The sequence below is a fragment of the Staurois parvus genome, unplaced genomic scaffold (assembly GCF_062004578.1).
Source record: "Staurois parvus isolate SC_StPar_1 unplaced genomic scaffold, SC_StPar_1.0 ptg001636l, whole genome shotgun sequence".
NCBI lineage: Eukaryota > Metazoa > Chordata > Amphibia > Anura > Ranidae > Staurois > Staurois parvus.
In genome coordinates this window covers 619681-639218 of record NW_028319432.1, presented here as the reverse complement: position 1 = coordinate 639218, position 19538 = coordinate 619681, and the positions used below count along the sequence as shown (strand labels likewise).

Below are 19538 nucleotides of genomic sequence, written 5' to 3'. Positions count from 1 at the left end.
TTAGTCATGAAGAACAGCGGGGCTGAGCCCCACCAGAGGTCAGAGAGTGAGGATGGGGGGAGAACCACCAAGATGAAGACTGGACTGATCCTGAAGACCACCATCATTGGGGTATTGACTCCTCCCTCATTATCACTTTCTGTTTAAGGGTCCAAAGTTGGAGGATGTTATCACATTATTATCACCATGTAAAAGTCTGTGCTCCAATCACATCATCCGATATAAAATGTCCAGCTGGGAGGAAATGGGGGGAACAAAAGAGAATCCATATTATGTGTATATATAGCAGTAGGGGGAGGGGGAGAGCAGAAGTCAGGAGTATGTAATGTGCAACATAGAGTATATAGTGCAGGGGTCAGGAGGATGTAATGTACAACATAGAGTATATAGTGTAGGGGTCAGGAGTATGTAATGTACAACATAGAGTATATAGTGCAGGGGTCAGGAGTATGTAATGTACAACATAGAGTATATAGTGCAGGGGTCAGGAGTATGTAATGTACAACACAGAGTATATAGTGCAGGGGTCAGGAGTATGTAATGTACAACATAGAGTATATAGTGCAGGGGTCAGGAGTATGTAATGTACAACATAGAATATATAGTGCAGGGGTCAGGAGTATGTAATGTACAACAGAGTATATAGTGCAGGGGTGAGGAGTATGTAATGTACAACATAGAGTATATAGTGCAGGGGTGAGGAGTATGTAATGTGCAACATAGAGTATATAGTGCAGGGGTCAGGAGTATGGAATGTACAACAGAGTATATAGTGCAGGGGTGAGGAGGATGTAATGTACAACATAGAGTATATAGTGCAGGGGTCAGGAGTATGGAATGTACAACATAGAATATATAGTGCAGGGGTCAGGAGTATGTAATGTGCAACATAGAGTATATAGTGCAGGGGTCAGGAGTATGTAATGTACAACAGAGTATATAGTGCAGGGGTCAGGAGTATGTAATGTACAACAGAGTATATAGTGCAGAGGTCAGGAGTATGTAATGTACAACATAGAGTATATAGTGCAGGGGTCAGGAGTATGTAATGTACAACATAGAGTATATAGTGCAGGGGTCAGGAGTATGTAATGTACAACATAGAGTATATAGTGCAGGGGTCAGGAGTATGTAATGTACAACATAGAGTGTATGGGGGGGGGGGTGTCAGAAGGGTGTACTGTACAACATGAAGTATATAGTGCAGGGGTCAGGAGTATGTAATGTACAAGTTATATAGTATAAGGGTCAGGACTCTCAGTATTAGTATTCTGTAATCAGTGGAAGCTTAAATGTTTTCTGTAGACAACATGTAGAGGTGAGCTGGGATTAAACCCATCATGAAACAGGTTAGATTGGATGTGAGCAAATCCTTGGACAGAGGGGTGGCGGTGGACGTGGTATACTTGGAAAGAGGGGTGGCGGCGGACGTGGCATACTTGGAAAGAGGGGTGGCGGTGGACGTGGTATACTTGGACAGAGGGTTGGCGGTGGGAGTGGCATACTTGGACAGAGGGGTGGCGGTGGACGTGGCATACTTGGACAGAGGGGTGGCGGTGGACATGGTATACTTGGACGGAGGGGTGGCGGTGGACATGGTATACTTGGACAGAGGGGTGGTGGTGGATATGGTATACTTGGACGGAGTGGTGGCGGTGGACGTGGTATACTTGGACAGAGGGGTGGTGGTGGATGTGGTATACTTGGACAGAGGGGTGGTGGTGGACGTGGTATACTTGGACAGAGGGGTGGCGGTGGACGTGGTATACTTGGACAGAGGGGTGGCGGTGGACGTGGTATACTTGGACAGAGGGGTGGCGGTGGATGTGGTATACTTGGACAGAGGGGTGGCGGTGGACGTGGTATACTTGGACACAGTTCCCCACACACGGCTAATGTGTAAGGTAAATTCTACAGGCTTGAAAAATCTGAATGTAAATGGATAGAAAACTTCCTAAAAGATCGTATTCAGAGAGTAGTGGGTAATGATTCATACTCTGAATGGTCTGGGGGTGTCAGTGGTGTACCCCAAGGTTAAGTGTAATTAGTGGGGAACCCCAAGGCTCAGTGTAATTAGTGGGGAACCCCAAGGCTCAGTGTTATTAGTGGGGTACCCCAAGGTTCAGTGTTATTAGTGGTGTACCCCAAGGTTCAGTGTTATTAGTGGGGTACCCCAAGGGTCAGTGTTATTAGTGGGGTACCCCAGGGATCAGTGTTGGGACCCTTACTTATTAATATATATATAAACAATATGGGGTGTGAGATTATAAACCCCATTCCAGTCTTTGCAGATGACACCAAGCTGTGCCGGGGAATAACGTCCTTACAGGATGTCTCCAACTTACAAGCCGACCTCAATGCTCTGTGTAATTGGGGGACTATGGGGCCAATGAGGGCTAATGGTGATAAATGTAAGGTTCTGCACTTGGGGGCTAAGAATATGCATGCATCATACATACTAGGGGGGTACAACTGGGGGGGCAATGGTGGAGAAGGATCTGGGGGGGGCAATGGTGAAGAAGGATCTGTGGGACAATGGTGGAAAAGGATCTGGGGGGATCAATGGTGGAGAACGATCTGGAGGAGTCAATGGTGGAAAGGATCTGAGGGTCAATGGTGGAGAATGATCTGGAGGGGTCAATGGTGGAAAAGGATCTGGGGGGGTCAATGGAGGAGAAAGATCTGGGGGGGGGGTCAAAGGTGGAGAAGGATCTGGGGGTTCTGGTAGATCACAAGCTTAATAATGGCATGCAATGCAAAGCTGCGGGTTCTAAAGCGAGCAAAATCCTCTCTTGTATTAGGAGAGGTATAGACTCCAGAAAGAGAGATATCACCCCCCCCCTCCCCCCCCCCCCCCGGGTACAAATCATTAGTAATACCTCATCTGGAATATGCAGTTCAGTTTTGGGCTCCAATTCACAAAAAGAATATTGGGGAACTGGAGGAAGTACAGAGAAGGACAACCAAACTGATACGAGGCATGGAGGAGATCAGCTATGAGGAGAGATTAGAGGAACTGAATGTATTCTCTACTGAGAAGAGGAGATTAAGGGGGGATATGATCTCCATGTATAATACATAAGGGGGGATATGATCTCCATGTATAATACATAAGGGGGATATGATCTCCATGTATAATACATAAGGGGGGATATGATCTCCATGTATAATACATAAGGGGGGATATGATCTCCATGTATAATACATAAGGGGGGATATGATCTCCATGTATAATACATAAGAGGGGATATGATCTCCATGTATAATACATAAGGGGGGATATGATCTCCGTGTATAATACATAAGGGGGGATATGATCTCCATGTATAATACATAGGGGGGGGGGGGGGGTATGATCTCCATGTATATCACATAAGGGGGGATATGATCTCCATGTATAATACATAAGGGGGGATATGATCTCCATGTATAATACATAAGGGGGGGATATGATCTCCATGTATAATACATAAGGGGGTTTGATCTCCATGTATAATACATAAGGGGGGATATGATCTCCATGTATAATACATAAGGGGGGATATGATCTCCATGTATAATACATAAGAGGGGATATGATCTCCATGTATAATACATAAGGGGGGATATGATCTCCATGTATAATACATAAGGGGGGATATGATCTCCGTGTATAATACATAAGGGGGGGATATGATCTCCATGTATAATACATAAGGGGGGATATGATCTCCATGTATAATACATAAGAGGGGATATGATCTCCGTGTATAATACATAAGGGGGGATATGATCTCCATGTATAATACATAGGGGGGGGGGGGGGGGTATGATCTCCATGTATATCACATAAGGGGGGATATGATCTCCATGTATAATACATAAGGGGGGATATGATCTCCATGTATAATACATAAGGGGGGGATATGATCTCCATGTATAATACATAAGGGGGGATATGATCTCCATGTATAATACATAAGGGGGGATATGATCTCCATGTATAATACATAAGGGGGGATATGATCTCCATGTATAATACATAAGGGGGGATATGATCTCCATGTATAATACATAAGGGGGATATGATCTCCATGTATAATACATAAGGGGGGATATGATCTCCATGTATAATACATAAGGGGGATATGATCTCCATGTATAATACATAAGGGGGGATATGATCTCCATGTATAATACATAAGGGGGGATATGATCACCATGTATAATACATAAGCGGGGATATGATCTCCATGTATAATACATAAGGGGGATATGATCTCCATGTATAATACATAAGGGGGGGATATGATCTCCATGTATAATACATAAGGGGGGATATGATCTCCATGTATAATACATAAGGGGGGATATGATCTCCATGTATAATACATAAGGGGGGATATGATCTTCATGTATAATACATAAGGGGGGATATGATCACCATGTATAATACATAAGGGGGGATATATGATCACCATGTATAATACATAAGGGGGATATGATCTCCATGTATAATACATAAGGGGGGGATATGATCACCATGTATAATACATAAGGGGGGATTGCTGTAGGAAAGTCCTGGATTCTTTCTTGGATACACAGAATATAACTGGATGTAACATTTATAGGGAAAGTTGATCCAGGGAATATCCGATTGCCTCTCGGGGGGTCAGGGAGGAATTGTTTCCCCTGCAGGAGCAGATTGGATCGTGCTTTGCTGGGTTTTGCCTTCTAGTGGATCAGCTGTGGGTGTCGGATTATAACTTTTATTTTTAATGGTACAACTAGATGGATGTCTTTTTTCAGCCAGACTAACTATGTAACTATGTAGGTCCCACACCGCTGCCTCCCATCTCCTGAGACTGCACTCAGTGACTTGGGTCTGAGACACTACAGACATATCCCTCCACCCGGCACAGCCAGCAGACCACAGAGAAGGTCCCCTGGAAGAGTCAGGCACAAGGCAGGAGACCCCAGTCACATGTCCTGGGTGCCTACATTATGCAATGCTTAGAGTAAAAATCCACATTTTGCTGCCAGCTGAACCCCAGAACCTCCATAAATCCAGTCTAGATACATAAATTGTGTCTGCAGCAGAGAGAAGGAAGATTATCCGAGAGAAATCCAGGAATACAGGACGGGGAACACAGCTCAGGAAAGTGACCAGGGGATTACAGGCTGATATCACCCAGTCCCCGCCCTACTCTGGACCAATCAGTGAGCAGTATGGGTGGAGGAATGGATTTAGTGTTCATGACCCACCTGTGCTGATCTCTGTAGGAGTGTCCTCCTCTATAAATGTCCCCGTTATTCCATCCTCCTCCATAGACTGCTGATCATCCCTCACATACGCCTCTTCTTCTTCTGCTTTCACCTCAAATTCTATATCGATTGGATCTCCACTCTAAATCAAGAAAATGAGAGAGAATATCATCTGTAAAATGTAAGGTCACATAAAATATCCACACATTGTCTCCATGAGTCCATGTTCTAGATGATCCATCCCACCAACCTTGTAATGGTGAGGGATGGTGTGATCTTCCTGTGTGGAATCCCGGGAATACAGAGGACGGGGACATCTCTCTGGTGGGTTCCTGGTATTAGGTGGCTCCATCATATCCTTGTGTCCTTCTGAAAACTCCTCCATCACTCCATACTCCTCATCCTCCTCTTTATACTCTTCTTTAACATCAATATTATCATCCCCGAGGATTCCACTCTGAAAGATATAATAAAACATTCATTGTAACAAACATGCTGTGTATAAATCACAACTACCAATAATTGTCAATCATCTACCTGATGATGGTGAGGGATGGTGTGACCTTCCTGTGTGGAATCCCGGGAATACAGAGGACGGGGACATCTCTCTGGTGGGTTCCCATGACTGGATCCATCTGTAGGAAACACACACACTGACTGAATCCATTGTTTCTATGTGTTTATCAGATGATGGGGGATCTAGGTGGATCCTCCGTACTGCTCTCTCCTTTACAATAAAGTCTCCTCTTACCAGGTGATGTGAGGGGCGGCTGATTGTCCATCATGACGTCCTTGTAGAGGTCCTTGTGTCCTTCTAAATATTGATGTGTATCATCATCTGCTGGAGATAAAAGACATCACAGTGACTATGGAGGAAGAGGACGGACATGATGGAGGTTACTGGGTATAAATAGAACATAACATATTATTACGTCCTCTGCTTCCAGTAATGTCTCCGATCTCCTTCACAACACAAGGCACAGCCTGTTCATATTCCATAGAGAAGTCCTGTCTGGGTAGTAGAAATGAGATCACCATCTTGTGGATTTCAGAGGAACTGCAGCCCTGAGAAATGTCCCCTAATACCCATTCCTGCATTGTATCTACCTTACAGGGATACCAGGGAAGTGCCAAAATAACTAAAAAAGTAAGAAACAAAAAGTCTTAAAGACACAGAACACAAGCTAATAAAAACAAAGAAATACATAATAAAACAGAGACCTCCAAAATCAGATACACTACCCAGAATGTCCCGTCCTTCATATCAGAGAGAGACAGACTACTCAGAATGTCCCGTCCTTCATATCAGAGAGAGACAGACTACCCAGAATGTCCCATCGTTTCTATCAGAGACCGAGACAGATTACCCAGAATGTCCCGTCCTTCATATGAGAGACCGAGACAGAATACCCAGAATATCCCGTCCTTTATATCAGAGAGAGAGAGAGACAGACTACCCAGAATGTCCCGTCCTTTATATCAGAGAGAGAGAGACAGACTACCCAGAATGTCCCGTCCTTTATATCAGAGAGAGAGAGAGAGAGAGAGAGAGAGAGAGAGACAGACTACCCAGAATGTCCAATCCTTCATATCAGAGAGAGAGAGAGAGAGACTGACTACCCAGAATCTCCCATCCTTACTATCAGAGAGAGACAGACTACCCAGAATGTCCCGTCCTTCATATCAGAGAGAGACAGACTACCCAGAATGTCCCGTCCTTCATATCAGAGAGAGAGACAGACTACCCAGAATGTCCCATCCTTCATATCAGAGAATGAGACAGACTACCCAGAATGTCCCATCCTTCCTATCAGAGAGAGACATACTACTCAGAATGTCCCATCCTTCATATCAGAGAGAGACAGACTACCCAGAATGTCCCGTCCTTCATATCAGAGAGAGTCAGACTACCCAGAATGTCCCATCCTTCATATCAGAGAGAGAGACAGACTACCCAGAATGTCCCATCCTTCATATCAGACAGCCAGCCAGCTCTTGAAGGCTGTTAGGAAAGAACCCTAAGGGTACCTAAGGGCTTGACTAGAAGAGGAAAAAGTGCCAAGACACCTCCACAGGGGTAAGCAGAGAGAAGAAATATGGCACAACCCATATGGTGCACAAAACACCAGCAGGTCATAAGGATGCACAGGGACCCATGTGCCTAAACACCCACCGCTGCCTCCAAGCAAAACTGCCGACATCTAATCACGGAGCATGGTCCAACAAAGCATCCTCAGCTGAGGAGGGGGGAAGGGGGAAGGGATCCTAGATTGTCTACCTGATTAGGAACAGGAGCAATGGAAGGAGTCTGGAGGAACTGCACATCGGTCATCAAATGAGAACTTACCCTCCAGTGACTAGGTCCCACAAAGGTCTCCAGGCAGACCCCCTACCTGCTGGGGGAACTATCAGCAGGACCCCAGCATGATCTTCTTGCTGACAATGTGGAGAGCACAGGGCCATCCAGCAATTAAATCTTCCTGCCAGGTGGGAAATCAACAGCTTTCAGGTACTGAATCAGAAGAGAACCAGATGGCAAATTCTTATCTCCAAGGAGGACAGCATAGTGAAACGTAACACTCTCAGTGCAGTACAGCATAGGGACTAGGCCACTAGACCTGTCACAGGGAAAACTCCCAGACCGTTCCATAGGGGAAGACTCTTCAACACGTGAGGGATTTCCAGTGGAGCTCAGGTCAGAGTACCAAGTCACTGAAGGGATGCTTGATGAGACAGGAACTGTTCTCAGGAAACAGATTGGAGCCCCAGACATGGGGACACCCCTGCAAGTGAAGACTTTCATGGTGAAGGGAATAAACTGTCCCTTTCAGACAGAAAGGCAGACAGGTATTATCTGGAAGTACTTGGTCTAGAGAGACCATTTGGATGTTTTGCCCCAAGTTCAGGCTCCCAGGCATGAGGGGTTGATGACAAGGACTGAGTTACAATTGAAAAAGGGAGTGTAAATTATGAGTGTAATCCCTTGGCACCCTACACACCCTGAAAGATGAGGGAGGGAGATTGATCCTGACTTACAAGAGGAGGAATTAAAACCCTAAAGCACAGGTGTCAAACTGGTGACCCTCCAACTGTTGCCAAACATCAAGTCCCATGAGGCATTGCAAGATTGACAGTTACAAGCATGACTCTCAAAGGCAGAGGCATGATGGGACTTGTAGTTTTGTAACAGCTGGAGGGCCACCAGTTTGACACCCCTGCCCTAAAGGAAATGAGTAACCTTGCCCAACAGTGACCTTTAAAAAACCCAAGGCCTGGAACAAGAGGCTGATTCTCCAGTTGATGGGTAGTACATCTATAAGGTTTGAAACAACCCCGGTATATCTGTGTCCACTTCAGGAGACTGCAATGACCCCAACCAGAGGTAGACTGTTGGAATTCTCAGAGACAGTGACAAGGTCAACATGGCCAGCATGAATAGAAGTTTTAGGCCAATCACAGACATAATCTGCAGGGGACCATTTAGAGCCTTTGAGGGCAGAGTGCCCTGGTATCTGAGCACAAACAGCCAGAAAGCCCAAAGTGAAGACTGAGGTCCCTGTGGACATGGGGGATACCTTGGCCACACACAAGAGAGCTTTGGTAGACTGCAATAAAGATGATCCAGTGACAATAGGGGTTCAAGGTTCTGAATTACAGGTGTCAATTCCTTCTGGGAAGGAAGCACTCTAGGACTATAAACTGAGTTCATCCTTGGCAGTGGGACAGTCCTGGCTGTCTTAGTGAAGACATGTTGTGTTTGCACAGTGATAATTTAAACTAGGCCCAATGTAAGGCAATGTTTTAAGTCTCATAAACCCAGGCAGCTGGGGCTGAGGGTTTCAGGTGGCCGGGGGTGACTAAGTAAGTGTAGGCATGGAGATCCATGTGATGCTTCAAGAGCAACGGCAGAATGATACTTCCTCCAAGTTGAATAGAGAGAAAGAGAAGTCAGAGCTCCACCCAGTGAATGCCATCAGCACTCAATTCCTCAGCCTTAACTCTTAGTGGTGGGAAATTTAAAAATGGTGGCCATCAATGAGGTAGCTCCCAGTGCTTTATCATAACTGGCTCTGCTCACTAAGTGATTCTTCAAAGACAGGATCAGACCTGTGACCGCAGCACAACTCTGGACCCGAAAGCACTCCTCAGCTAACTAAAACAGTACACCCTGGCCTGAAGAGCACCAGGATGAAAAGCCCAGTGCCCAATGGTTACATTCCAGGCTAGGCTCACATATACAGTCCAGGAGGGTCTGGCCTCAAAAGCTAGTGCTGAGAAAACACTGATCAGGATAGCTGATCAAGATCATCTGAGTTCACCAAAGAACCTTGATAGATTGATTGATGTCACCAAGGAACCTTGATTGATTGAAGTCACTAAGGAACCTTGATTGAGGTCACAAAGAAACCTTGATTGATGTTACCAATGAACCTGTCACAGTCTGGGTCAGGTTCAGAGACCAGTTGCTACAGCAGTTGTAAGGCTTACCTGAAACCAGCAGGATTGGTACACCAGCGGCCCACCCTGGGAATGACAGAGGCTCACCTGAGGTGTGGGGTCTAAGCATCCACCGGTCTTCCCCAGAGCTCCTAATGGTGGAGATGGATTTGGCTGCGTGTGAATGCCAGGTCGCAGATCTCAGGATCACCCCACCAGGGAATGAATAGGCTGGAAACCAAAAGCGGATCAAACAGTTCAGGGATCAAAACAGAAGCGGAGTCAGTCACACGCCAAGGGTCGGTCACCAATGGTAGTACATAGGATGAGGCAGAATCGTAGTCAGTAGCAAGCCAAAGGTCGATAATGTAGATGAAGACGGCAGCAGGAACAGTAAGCGGGATATTGGCTGGGAAGGCACAATAATCTGGCAAAGAGGAAGTGCAGAGGAATGGCTTATATAGGAAGTTCATGGGAGGAGCAAGGAGTTCAAGGTTCAAGAGAAAACAGGGCCAAGGCAGGATCATCCAAAGAATTGTCAAGGGAGCTGTCCAGAATTCCAGGTGGCTCAGTGAGAAGAAACATTGTCTCTCACTGCAGAAGTCCCAGGTTCGATCCCAGGCTCTGACAGTACTCCCCAACTCACAGGACATCCCCTGGACGTCTTAGGACCAGGCTTGTGTGGAAACCTCTGGTGGAATTCTCTTGTTAGTCCCAAGAATTTTCCTCTTGCCCATATCCTTCCCATTGGACAAGATATTGCAACTTTCCTCTAAACATCCTAGAATCAAGAATCTTCTCCACCACATATTCTTCTTCACCCTGTACCTCAACAGGTGGAGGAGGTAGAAGAATTCTTCCAGAGAAAAGGATTGTCGTGAAATGGTTTGAAAAGCGATACATGAAAAACCGGGTGAATCTTCATACTGTCAGGAAGTTTTAAGCGAAAGGTAACTGGGTTGATCTGAGCAGAAATCTGTAAAGGACCCACAAACTTTTGACCCAACTTAGCAGATGGCACATGTACCTTCAAATTCTTTGTTGATAACCAAACTTTGTCACCCACATGAAACGTAGGAAGTGCTCTCCGGTGTCTGTCAGCCGTCTTTTTGTAATATTCCTGAGCTTCCCTCAAAGTCTCAATCAATTTCTCCTGAATCTCCTGCAATGTTGTTAGTCTGTTGGTAACAGCAGGAATTGGAGTTGTGATAGGGAGATCCGGAATAAAAACTGGATGATAACCGGTGTTTAAGTAAAAAGGGACTTTGAGAGGTGGAACTATGTTTAGAATTGTTGTATGCAAACTCTGCAGTGGGAAGACAGTCCACCCAGTCATCCTGAAGATAAGTGACAAAGCATCGAAGATACTGTTCCATTGTTTGATTAGTTCTCTCAGTCTGACCATTAGACTGGGGATGAAAAGCAGAGGACAGATTGATTGTAACACCCAAGGCTGAGCAAAAGCTTTTCCAAAATTTCGAAGTAAACTGCATACCTCTGTCAGACACCACATCATCAGGGATTCCATGCAGTTTAAATACTTCTCGAACCATTAGTTCTGCAGTCTGTTCAGCAGTGGGCACCCCCTTCACTGGAACAAAATGGGCCATTTTTGTGAGACGGTCAACCACCACCAAAATGGTGATCATTCCTTTTGAGGGAGGTAAATCCACCACAAAATCCATAGAAATAGACCCCCATGGTCTCGATGGAACAGGGAGTGGCTGAAGCAACCCCAAAGGAGAGGCTCGGGGAGTTTTATTGCGTGCACAGGTCAAGCATGAGGCCACATAGCGTTTGACATCCTTCTTGTACCCCGGCCACCAAAAGGAACGTGACAACAGTTCTTCAGGTCTTAGTAACTCCAAAATGCCCAGCAAGTTTGGAATCATGAACCAACTTGAGAGCTTCCACCCGAACAGACTCAGGTACATAAAGATGATGTCCTTGAATCCAAAAGCCATTCTTGTACACTGTTGTGGTTTATGTAAGAATTTATTCTACTTATGAAGGGTGGTGTCCTTTTCCCTTAAATAAAATATTGCAGTGCCTCCAGCCGTTAAAATACGGCAAATATTTAATGAACCAATAATTTGGACACCTTAATAATTTGATCACCACTTATTAATATACCTTGAGTCCTTTTAGCCAGTATGATTTCGTACCATATACACAAAAATTGTCTTATAATACATAAATATATAAATTTATTTATGTACAAAAATTATATATATATTAACACAAAACGCAAAAGACTGGTGATGAATGGATACTGGTACACACGATCAAAGATATACTATACCAATTCTATACACCAAACAATTCTAATAATGATAATAAAGATTACAATTAAATTTAGTGATAAATGGTAATTTAGAGTACTTCAGAGGTCATTTTCTCCCAAACGTGGCCATAGAAATGGGAGAAAATATTCCCTGATAAATCGTACTATAACCAATAAAAATGTATTAATTATGCAATATGTAGATTTCAATATAACACCAAACAATTTCTAGCAGTAATAATATGGATCTCTCTATCTATATATAAACACCCAATGCAGTTATTATCACCCCAATGCAATTATTATCACTCTATACAAGAGAGGAAATATACAATACAATATTAATTTTAAACAGTCTCACCACACCCAGAACCTGGATTATGATGCCTCCCCAGTGGATTCAGCTGGCAATTGAAACACCTTCAGAAGAATGGCCGCAGGGAGCTAGTGAGTGAGAGCAATAGGTGGTGGTGTTGAAAAATGTAGGAGGGTAGAAGTTCAGAGATTTAGAAGTTTAGTAGAAGTTTTTAAAAGTTTGAAAGGATTAAGTAGTAGTTCTTCAGATGGGATAGATTTCAGCCTCGTCAGATTTCTTCAGCTTTTCAGATCTCCTTGGTTTTTCTGTAGGTTTTCTTATTTTTCTTAGTATGAGTTTTTTTTCAGCTTGTGTTTTTTTTAAATGAGGTGCATGGCTTTCTTATACCATCCAAACCATTGTTTTAAAAACCCTCCCAACAGGCTTTTTGATTGGCCGGTCGAGAAGTGTATGTGCCTAAGATATCTCTCACCTGTCCACTGGGGGGCAGTCAGGGATCACAAAACAATTTGAGTATTAATGATGACTCATGCCTCGGGTGGAACCCAAGGTGATTTTAGATATTAAATATATGTCTTATCCAAATATTTTTTTATTCTACCTCTAATGTTCTGGATAGGAACCATAGAAAGATATATGTGTATTCAGTTATTCATTTCCCTGAGGTTCGAACTTGTGTGAAAACATTTGCTTTCTGATAGAAATATACAACTGATACCAATTCACAAAATATCTTACTTTTCACCATTTCATACTTAATTTAGTGGTATACAATCCCCAATTCTGCTGAATATATTTTTGTTTGAAAAAGAGTGTGAATAATATGTCTCTTCTTTAATGTCTTTGTGGGTAGAAATATATGTTCTAAGTTTCACCTTTTGGTTTTAGGAATGACATTTCCCTGAACAGGAAACCCTCTGTTTACCTGTCCATTGTTAAGATAATAGGGTAAAAAACCAGTTATCCTTGTAGCCTTCGTTTGAGAAGTCTGTTGGCTTATCACTCTCCCCAGGTTTTGTTTAATCTTCTCAGACTTACAAGTCTCGTCTCACCATTGTTAATTTGGTCAGGTGTGATGACTCACTGTTTGGAAGTCCAACGTTGTATTTTGCTTTATAATTAACTTTTTGTAGGTGGAATCTCCTCATTTTCCAACAGACAAATGGCAATTTATTGAGAAAACATACTTTGCCATGACTAGTGCACCGGAGATCGGTTCATCCAGATCTCCTTACCTATAACTCTTACTTAAATAAAAACATGACACCGATTTGGAGTAAATGGCCAACGTGGCCTTTTATTAACCACACGATTTAAACACCAAACCATTCCTTATAACAGAAAACATACCAATTTGTTGTTGGTCTTCGAAGGCCCCATCCACCAATTATCTGAAATGCACCTGCGGACCCCATATACCACCAGGCCTCCAGCCGCAACCACCCAGCTCGGAGACAACCTTACCGTCCGCAGTGCAGCACCACCACATTCCAGTTAAACCTTGGTTAACTGGAATGTTCCCCGCGCACACCATACCACCGATGGGTCCCACACCATTCTCTGTACCTTCAAGATAATACCCGCCTCCAAAGACCAACAAACCGCCACAACACGCTGGGTAAGCCCTTACCCATGCGTGCCCCACCACAAACGGATTGCTCTCTGCACACCATCCTGTAAACCCAGAGACCACAAATCCGTCCCTACCGCATTAAGATGTACCCCATCATTCCGCAGATACCGCCAGGTATCTACCTCCAACTCCAAATGCCGGACCACCAACCCTCCATTCCGAATGAAAAAGCGCCCCACCTCCTTGTTGACCTTTATCCGTGCTTTATTGAGCCGCTCCACCGACCACGCCAAACGCCAAGAGGCGCGGGCTACCATATCCGACCATACCAACACCATGTCCGGATAATCCCTCCGCAATAGCAGAAAGTCCATCTTTACGTCCCTCACCAACTCCCGCATGGACCGAACTCCCAAATCATTACCCCCCGCATGCAATACCAGAACATCCGGTGGCCTATCCAGACTAGCAAAACGCCGAACTTCAGGCACCACACGACCCCACAACATCCCCGGCACACCTATCCAGCGCACGCAAGCCTCCTGTCTAGACAATCCCAACTGCCGCCCATTAGGCCTCACATCCGCCCGCCTGGCCCCCCAAAAAACGTAGGAGTGCCCCAGGATCCACACCAGGCGCACCGCTCCATCTGAAATAAAAGAACAAGAACTACCACCAGAACAAAAAACGGCACAGAGACAAGACAAACTCCCCCCCACCCAGGGACAACAACCCGGGATCCAACCTTAATCAACCCAACAGATGCGGACGAATGTACAAGCGAAACCTCTGGGAATCCCATCTACCAATCCGTTTTACCGCCGCATCCGACAGACCCCACCGGGCGGCCTCAGTAGCCGCCCCAATCCGAAACGAGTGAGAAGCATACAAAGATGCATCCAAACCCACAACCTTCAAACAGCGTTGAAAAACCGACACAAATTGAAAACGAGTTAACGGGGACCCATCTTCATGCATGAAAAAAGAACCACGCCCCACCGGAAGACGGGACAAAAATTCACGAACCGCCCGCACCGGGCACACCAATGATGTTGGAGGGGCAAAAAACCGCACCCGTGCACTACGACCCAATTGGTCCGTCTTGGACCGACGGACGAACACCTCCACCCAGTCACTAGAGACCCTGACATCATCCCCCAACAACCCCCCAAGAACGGATTTGGATGGACTGACGAGCTCCCCAATACGCAATGCCCCAAAGAAAGCCACCGCAAAGGCCGCCCGAAATAAGCACACCTCAAAGTCTGAAAAGCAAACAAAGCGCAGATGCTCCAAGAAAGATCCTAACAACTCAAAGGACACCGGACGACGAGAATCCTTACTGCGACAAGCCCTACGGTAACCTCGAAGAGCCTGTCATACCCAAAATTCTTTTGTGAAGTCCCGACACCCTTGAAGCTTAAAGAGGAAGGCCAAGCCAGCCAACCGCCGATCCACTGCAGCAGCCGACACCCCCCGTTCCAAGTTCCTTGCCAAATAATACAAAACAGCCACCCCTACCTCCGGCCCCCACGGATCTATCTCGACCTGATGTAACAAGTCCCGCCACTCCCGCCAGACCTTCGAGTATGCAGACCATGTCGCCTCACTCACCGACCTCCGGATCCAACCTGCAACGACCCCAAGGCAATCTCCCACAGCCAGTCGGGACAAGGAACCCCGTGTCGCTCCGCCGCCGGCGCCAACTCTCGGAATTTGTCCCACTGAAAACGAGACAAAGCGTCAGCCAAGATGTTATCAACCCCAGGGAGATGCACAGCATGGAGAAAAACGTTCAGCTGCAGGCAACGCAACACTAAATGGCGAAGCAAGCCAACCACAGGTTGCGAGGAAGCCGAGACCCGGTTGATGACCTGAACCACCCCCAAGTTGTCGCAATGAAAACAAAACTTCTGATTCCGAAAATTTGCACCCCAAACCTCAACCGCCAATACCACCGGAAAAAGTTCCAACAGCACCAGGTTACTAAGGAAACCCGCCGCAGCCCAAGAAGAAGGCCACGGAGCCGCACTCCACCGCCCCCTAAAAAAGGCCCCATATCCCCCGGAAGCCGCCGCATCCGTGAACAATTCCAAGTCAAAATTACTGACTGGTCCAGACATCCACAGCGCCCGTCCATTGAAGTCATCCAAAAAGGTATGCCAAATCCGCAAATCCTCCCGATGTTCCCTAGTTAAACGAATAAAATGCATAGGGGAAGTAATTCCCGCCGTCGCCGCCGCCAGCCGTCGGCAAAATACTCGCCCCATCGGCAGGATGCGACAAGCGAAGTTCAGCTTACCCAGCAACGACTGCAAGACCCGTAGCTGAATTTTACGCTTGCCCAGCACCCCACAAATTTCCCCTTGTAGGGCCAACAATTTGTCCCCTGGCAGCCGGCACTCCATGGCATCCGAGTCCAAAACGATGCCCAGAAAAGTTATCACCGAAGCCGGGCCCTCAGTCTTGTCCAAAGCCAATGGAATCCCGAAACGTTCAGCAACGTGTTGCAACGTAGCCAACAAAACCGCGCATAACCTGGAAGCGGGCGGACCCACGCAAAGAAAATCATCCAAATAATGGATGACCGAATTTATCCCGGAGACATCCCGCACCACCCACTCCAAGAACGAACTGAACCGCTCAAACAATGCGCAAGAAATCGAACACCCCATGGGAAGGCACTTATCAACGTAAAACGAGCCCTGCCAATGGCACCCCAGAAAACGAAAACTATCTGGATGTACCGGCAACAAGCGAAATGCGGACTCAATATCCGACTTCGCCATAAGCGAACCGCGCCCATAACGACGAACCCGGAAAACTGCCGCATCAAACGATGTGTAAGACACCGAACAGGACTGCGGATCGATGGCGTCATTAACCGACCCCCCTTTGGGGAAAGACAGGTGGTGAATCAACCTGAACGAATTCGGCTCCTTCTTGGGCACCACCCCCAAGGGGGAAACCACCAAATCTGAAAACGGAGCGCAAGAAATTGGCCCGCCCATACGTCCCAACCCCACTTCCTTACTCAACTTCGCCGAAACCACCTCAGCATGCTGCACCGCCGACCGTATGTTACGAGCTAAAGGGGGGATCGAAGTCAAACTACACGGGATACGAAAACCCTCCGAAAAACCGGCCAACAGCAGCCCGGCGGCTGCTCGATCCGGATATCTATTTAGGAAAGGCCGCATCCTTTCCACTTTCACCGAAGTTGTCCCTCTTACTCGCATGCTCTCCGGGCAGGCCTCTACCCCGCTTGAAACAGCGCGACAAAGGATGGGAGCCGCCGCAACCTGAACACTCATGTTTAAAACGGCAGGACCCCCCGAAACGACACGCGCCCTCTTGGAACTGCCAACATACACCCCTACGCTTTGAGGCTGATTGTCCAGGGGAGAATGAACCACCGACCCCACCTTGAAAAAACGGACCAGGAGCCCGCACGGGAGTCATGAGGCGCATCCAAAGGCCAATGTCCTTATGGTCCCAACGCAACGAAGGGCGAACAGCCCGCCTCTGCCGAAACTGCTCGTCGTATCGAAGCCATGCGGTCCCACCGTAAACCCTGTTAGCCTCGCTAATGGCATCCAGGTAACAAAAGACACTGGCCATGACACTGGCCAATGACACTGGCCATGATCGCAAATGCCTGCATCCAATTCGCAAATGTCCGCGGGATAAAACGAAAGTGCCGCTTCTCAGCGTCCTCACGCCTACCCTCGTCAACCCGCGACCCATCTAACGGAAAACGCTCCAAAGGCAAGAGCGTAAAAATTTCCACATACTCCCCTCTCCAAATCCGCTCTCGAACCTCCGACGGTAAGTGCGCACCCAAAGGGCCCTCAAAACATACGTATACCTCGCCCTTGGCCGAGTCCGCCACGCCTACCGTCCCGGAGACCCCAGCACCCCCATCTACAACCCCGGAAACCAGAGCACCTGTTTTTGCTGTAACCACCCCTGGCGCAGAACCAGGAGGGGGAGAAACCCCCGAGCTCCTCCCGTCCCCTCCCTCCTGCTCTAGGACACCGAACCCTTCCCCACCCGGCAGCGGAAGCCACGCTGAAGCAGGCCCAGGGGCCCTACCCTCACCCTGCTCAAAGCGCCGCAACAAATCCCTCAGGCCGGACATCAAATCGCCGAGACCCCCCCTTAAACCTGACGCGGGAACGCCCACATCCCTCTCCGCCGAGGCCACGCCCCCGCCTCCCCCCAACAGGTCCCGAAGCGCAGAAGAGAATAAAACAGGGAACTCACCAGGCTGCCCAGGAGATGTCCCATCAGCCGCGCGTCCCGACTCCATCGACGCAGAGCGGCCAGCTGTCACCCCCTCATCGGGTTCAGACAGCTCGCCCTCCGATCTTTCGACCTCTTCCTGACGGCTGCATGGCCTCCCCGTCCCAGGAGCCACGGGTCCCTCCGGGCCGGTGCGCAGCTGACTCCGCCTCCTGGCACCAGCCACGCCCCTCAACGTCCCTGGTCTCCGTCCCGTCACACACTCCTCAGCACTCTGCCCAGAGCTGCCCTTCTGCTTGATCCTCTTCAGAGCCGCCGCTCCATGCTGCACAGGTGGCCCGCCGACTGCTGCAGGGGACAGCCCGGCAGCCGCAGCGCTCCTTCTCCCACGTTGGGCTCCCTCCCTGACATGCACTTTGCCAGTGGAGGAGCCGTTACCTTCCCGTCTCAGTTGCCGTGCGGGCGAGGGGGAGGGGCTTCCTCCATACGAAACCCCGCCCACCGAGCTCTGCCAAAGCTGAGGATTCCTCCCGGCTCCCCCGCGAGCAGAGGCCAGAGAATGCCTTGCCTGCGGGGCCGGAGGGTCCCGAGCGGGGCTCCTGATGCGGCGCTGAGCTCTGGGGGATGGGGAGTCCGGGCTGAAGCGCTCCGGAGGCCGAGACCTCCGAGCACGTGGGCGCTCCCGCCCCTCTTCCTCTGGTGATAAGCCCGGGCCCTGTGACAAGCCCGGGTCAAGTGACAAGACCGGGTCCTGCAGAAAGGCAGAGACCCGGCTCTGCAGCCAGTCTATTCCTCGTGAGGCTGCCGCCTCACGCAGCTGGGCCACCAGACCATCCATGACCGCCCCACTGTCTCTCAGGGAAAAAAGGCCCTAATAATGCTGGCGTAGGTAGGGTGGGAGGGAAGCTCACTGAAGCTCACTCACCAACGTCCAGCTCCGACTGACCGCCCCCCACCCAAAGGTGCCAAGGAGACCACCCACGTTCTCCCTCTACCAACCAGCTCCCACCTATACATTTTCAAACCCCCTGCACTGACTTAACCCTTTCTAGCCTTCCTTACCCACTCTAGGCCTAGTCATGCCTGCCCTGCACTACTTCTTTCCTGTCATTTACGCTACGGGCATTACTGTCTTAGAGTCACCGACATCAGCTCTCACTATTGTCTGTCTTGGGCCGTGTTTGACTACTTGTAGAAATTCAAATAACCTATTGTCTCTGGAACAGGTTCCTTCCACTCATTGTGGGTGTAATTTCACTAGAAGGTCATTTGAATTCTAACCAAGAAAGGTTAACCCTTAACAGCCGGCTGGGCTTGTTGCTGTTGGAATGAAATCATATTTTTGATAAATAGTCCCCCAAAAGTCACTACAACACCAGGTTCATGTCCCTAGGAGGATCATTGAGAAGTGGGTCATTCTCATACCCCTCTTTGAGAAG

The 19538-nt window shown here is 47.7% G+C and overlaps 1 protein-coding gene across 1 annotated transcript; it reads right to left on the bottom strand.

The window, feature by feature from the left end:
• Positions 1–13907: 13907 nt before the first annotated feature.
• LOC149434966 (uncharacterized) lies at positions 13908–18937 on the bottom strand. Its single transcript, XM_089663172.1, has 2 exons — positions 18121–18937; positions 13908–14503 (listed from the first exon to the last, which is right to left on the bottom strand). The coding sequence occupies exons 1-2, from the start codon at positions 18935–18937 to the stop codon at positions 13908–13910; spliced, it is 1413 nt and encodes a 470-aa protein (XP_089519298.1).
• Positions 18938–19538: the final 601 nt, after the last annotated feature.

What these genes read in the sequence shown, in the direction of transcription:
- LOC149434966 (XM_089663172.1), bottom strand. Translation starts at nt 18,937, where the DNA reads ATGGATGGTCTGGTGGCCCAGCTGCGTGAGGCGGCAGCCTCACGAGGA. An exon ending in GACATCTCCTGGGCAGCCTG is followed by an intron (nt 14,504 to 18,120) that starts GTGAGTTCCCTG and finishes CTTTTATTTCAG; the next exon opens with ATGGAGCGGTGCGCCTGGTG.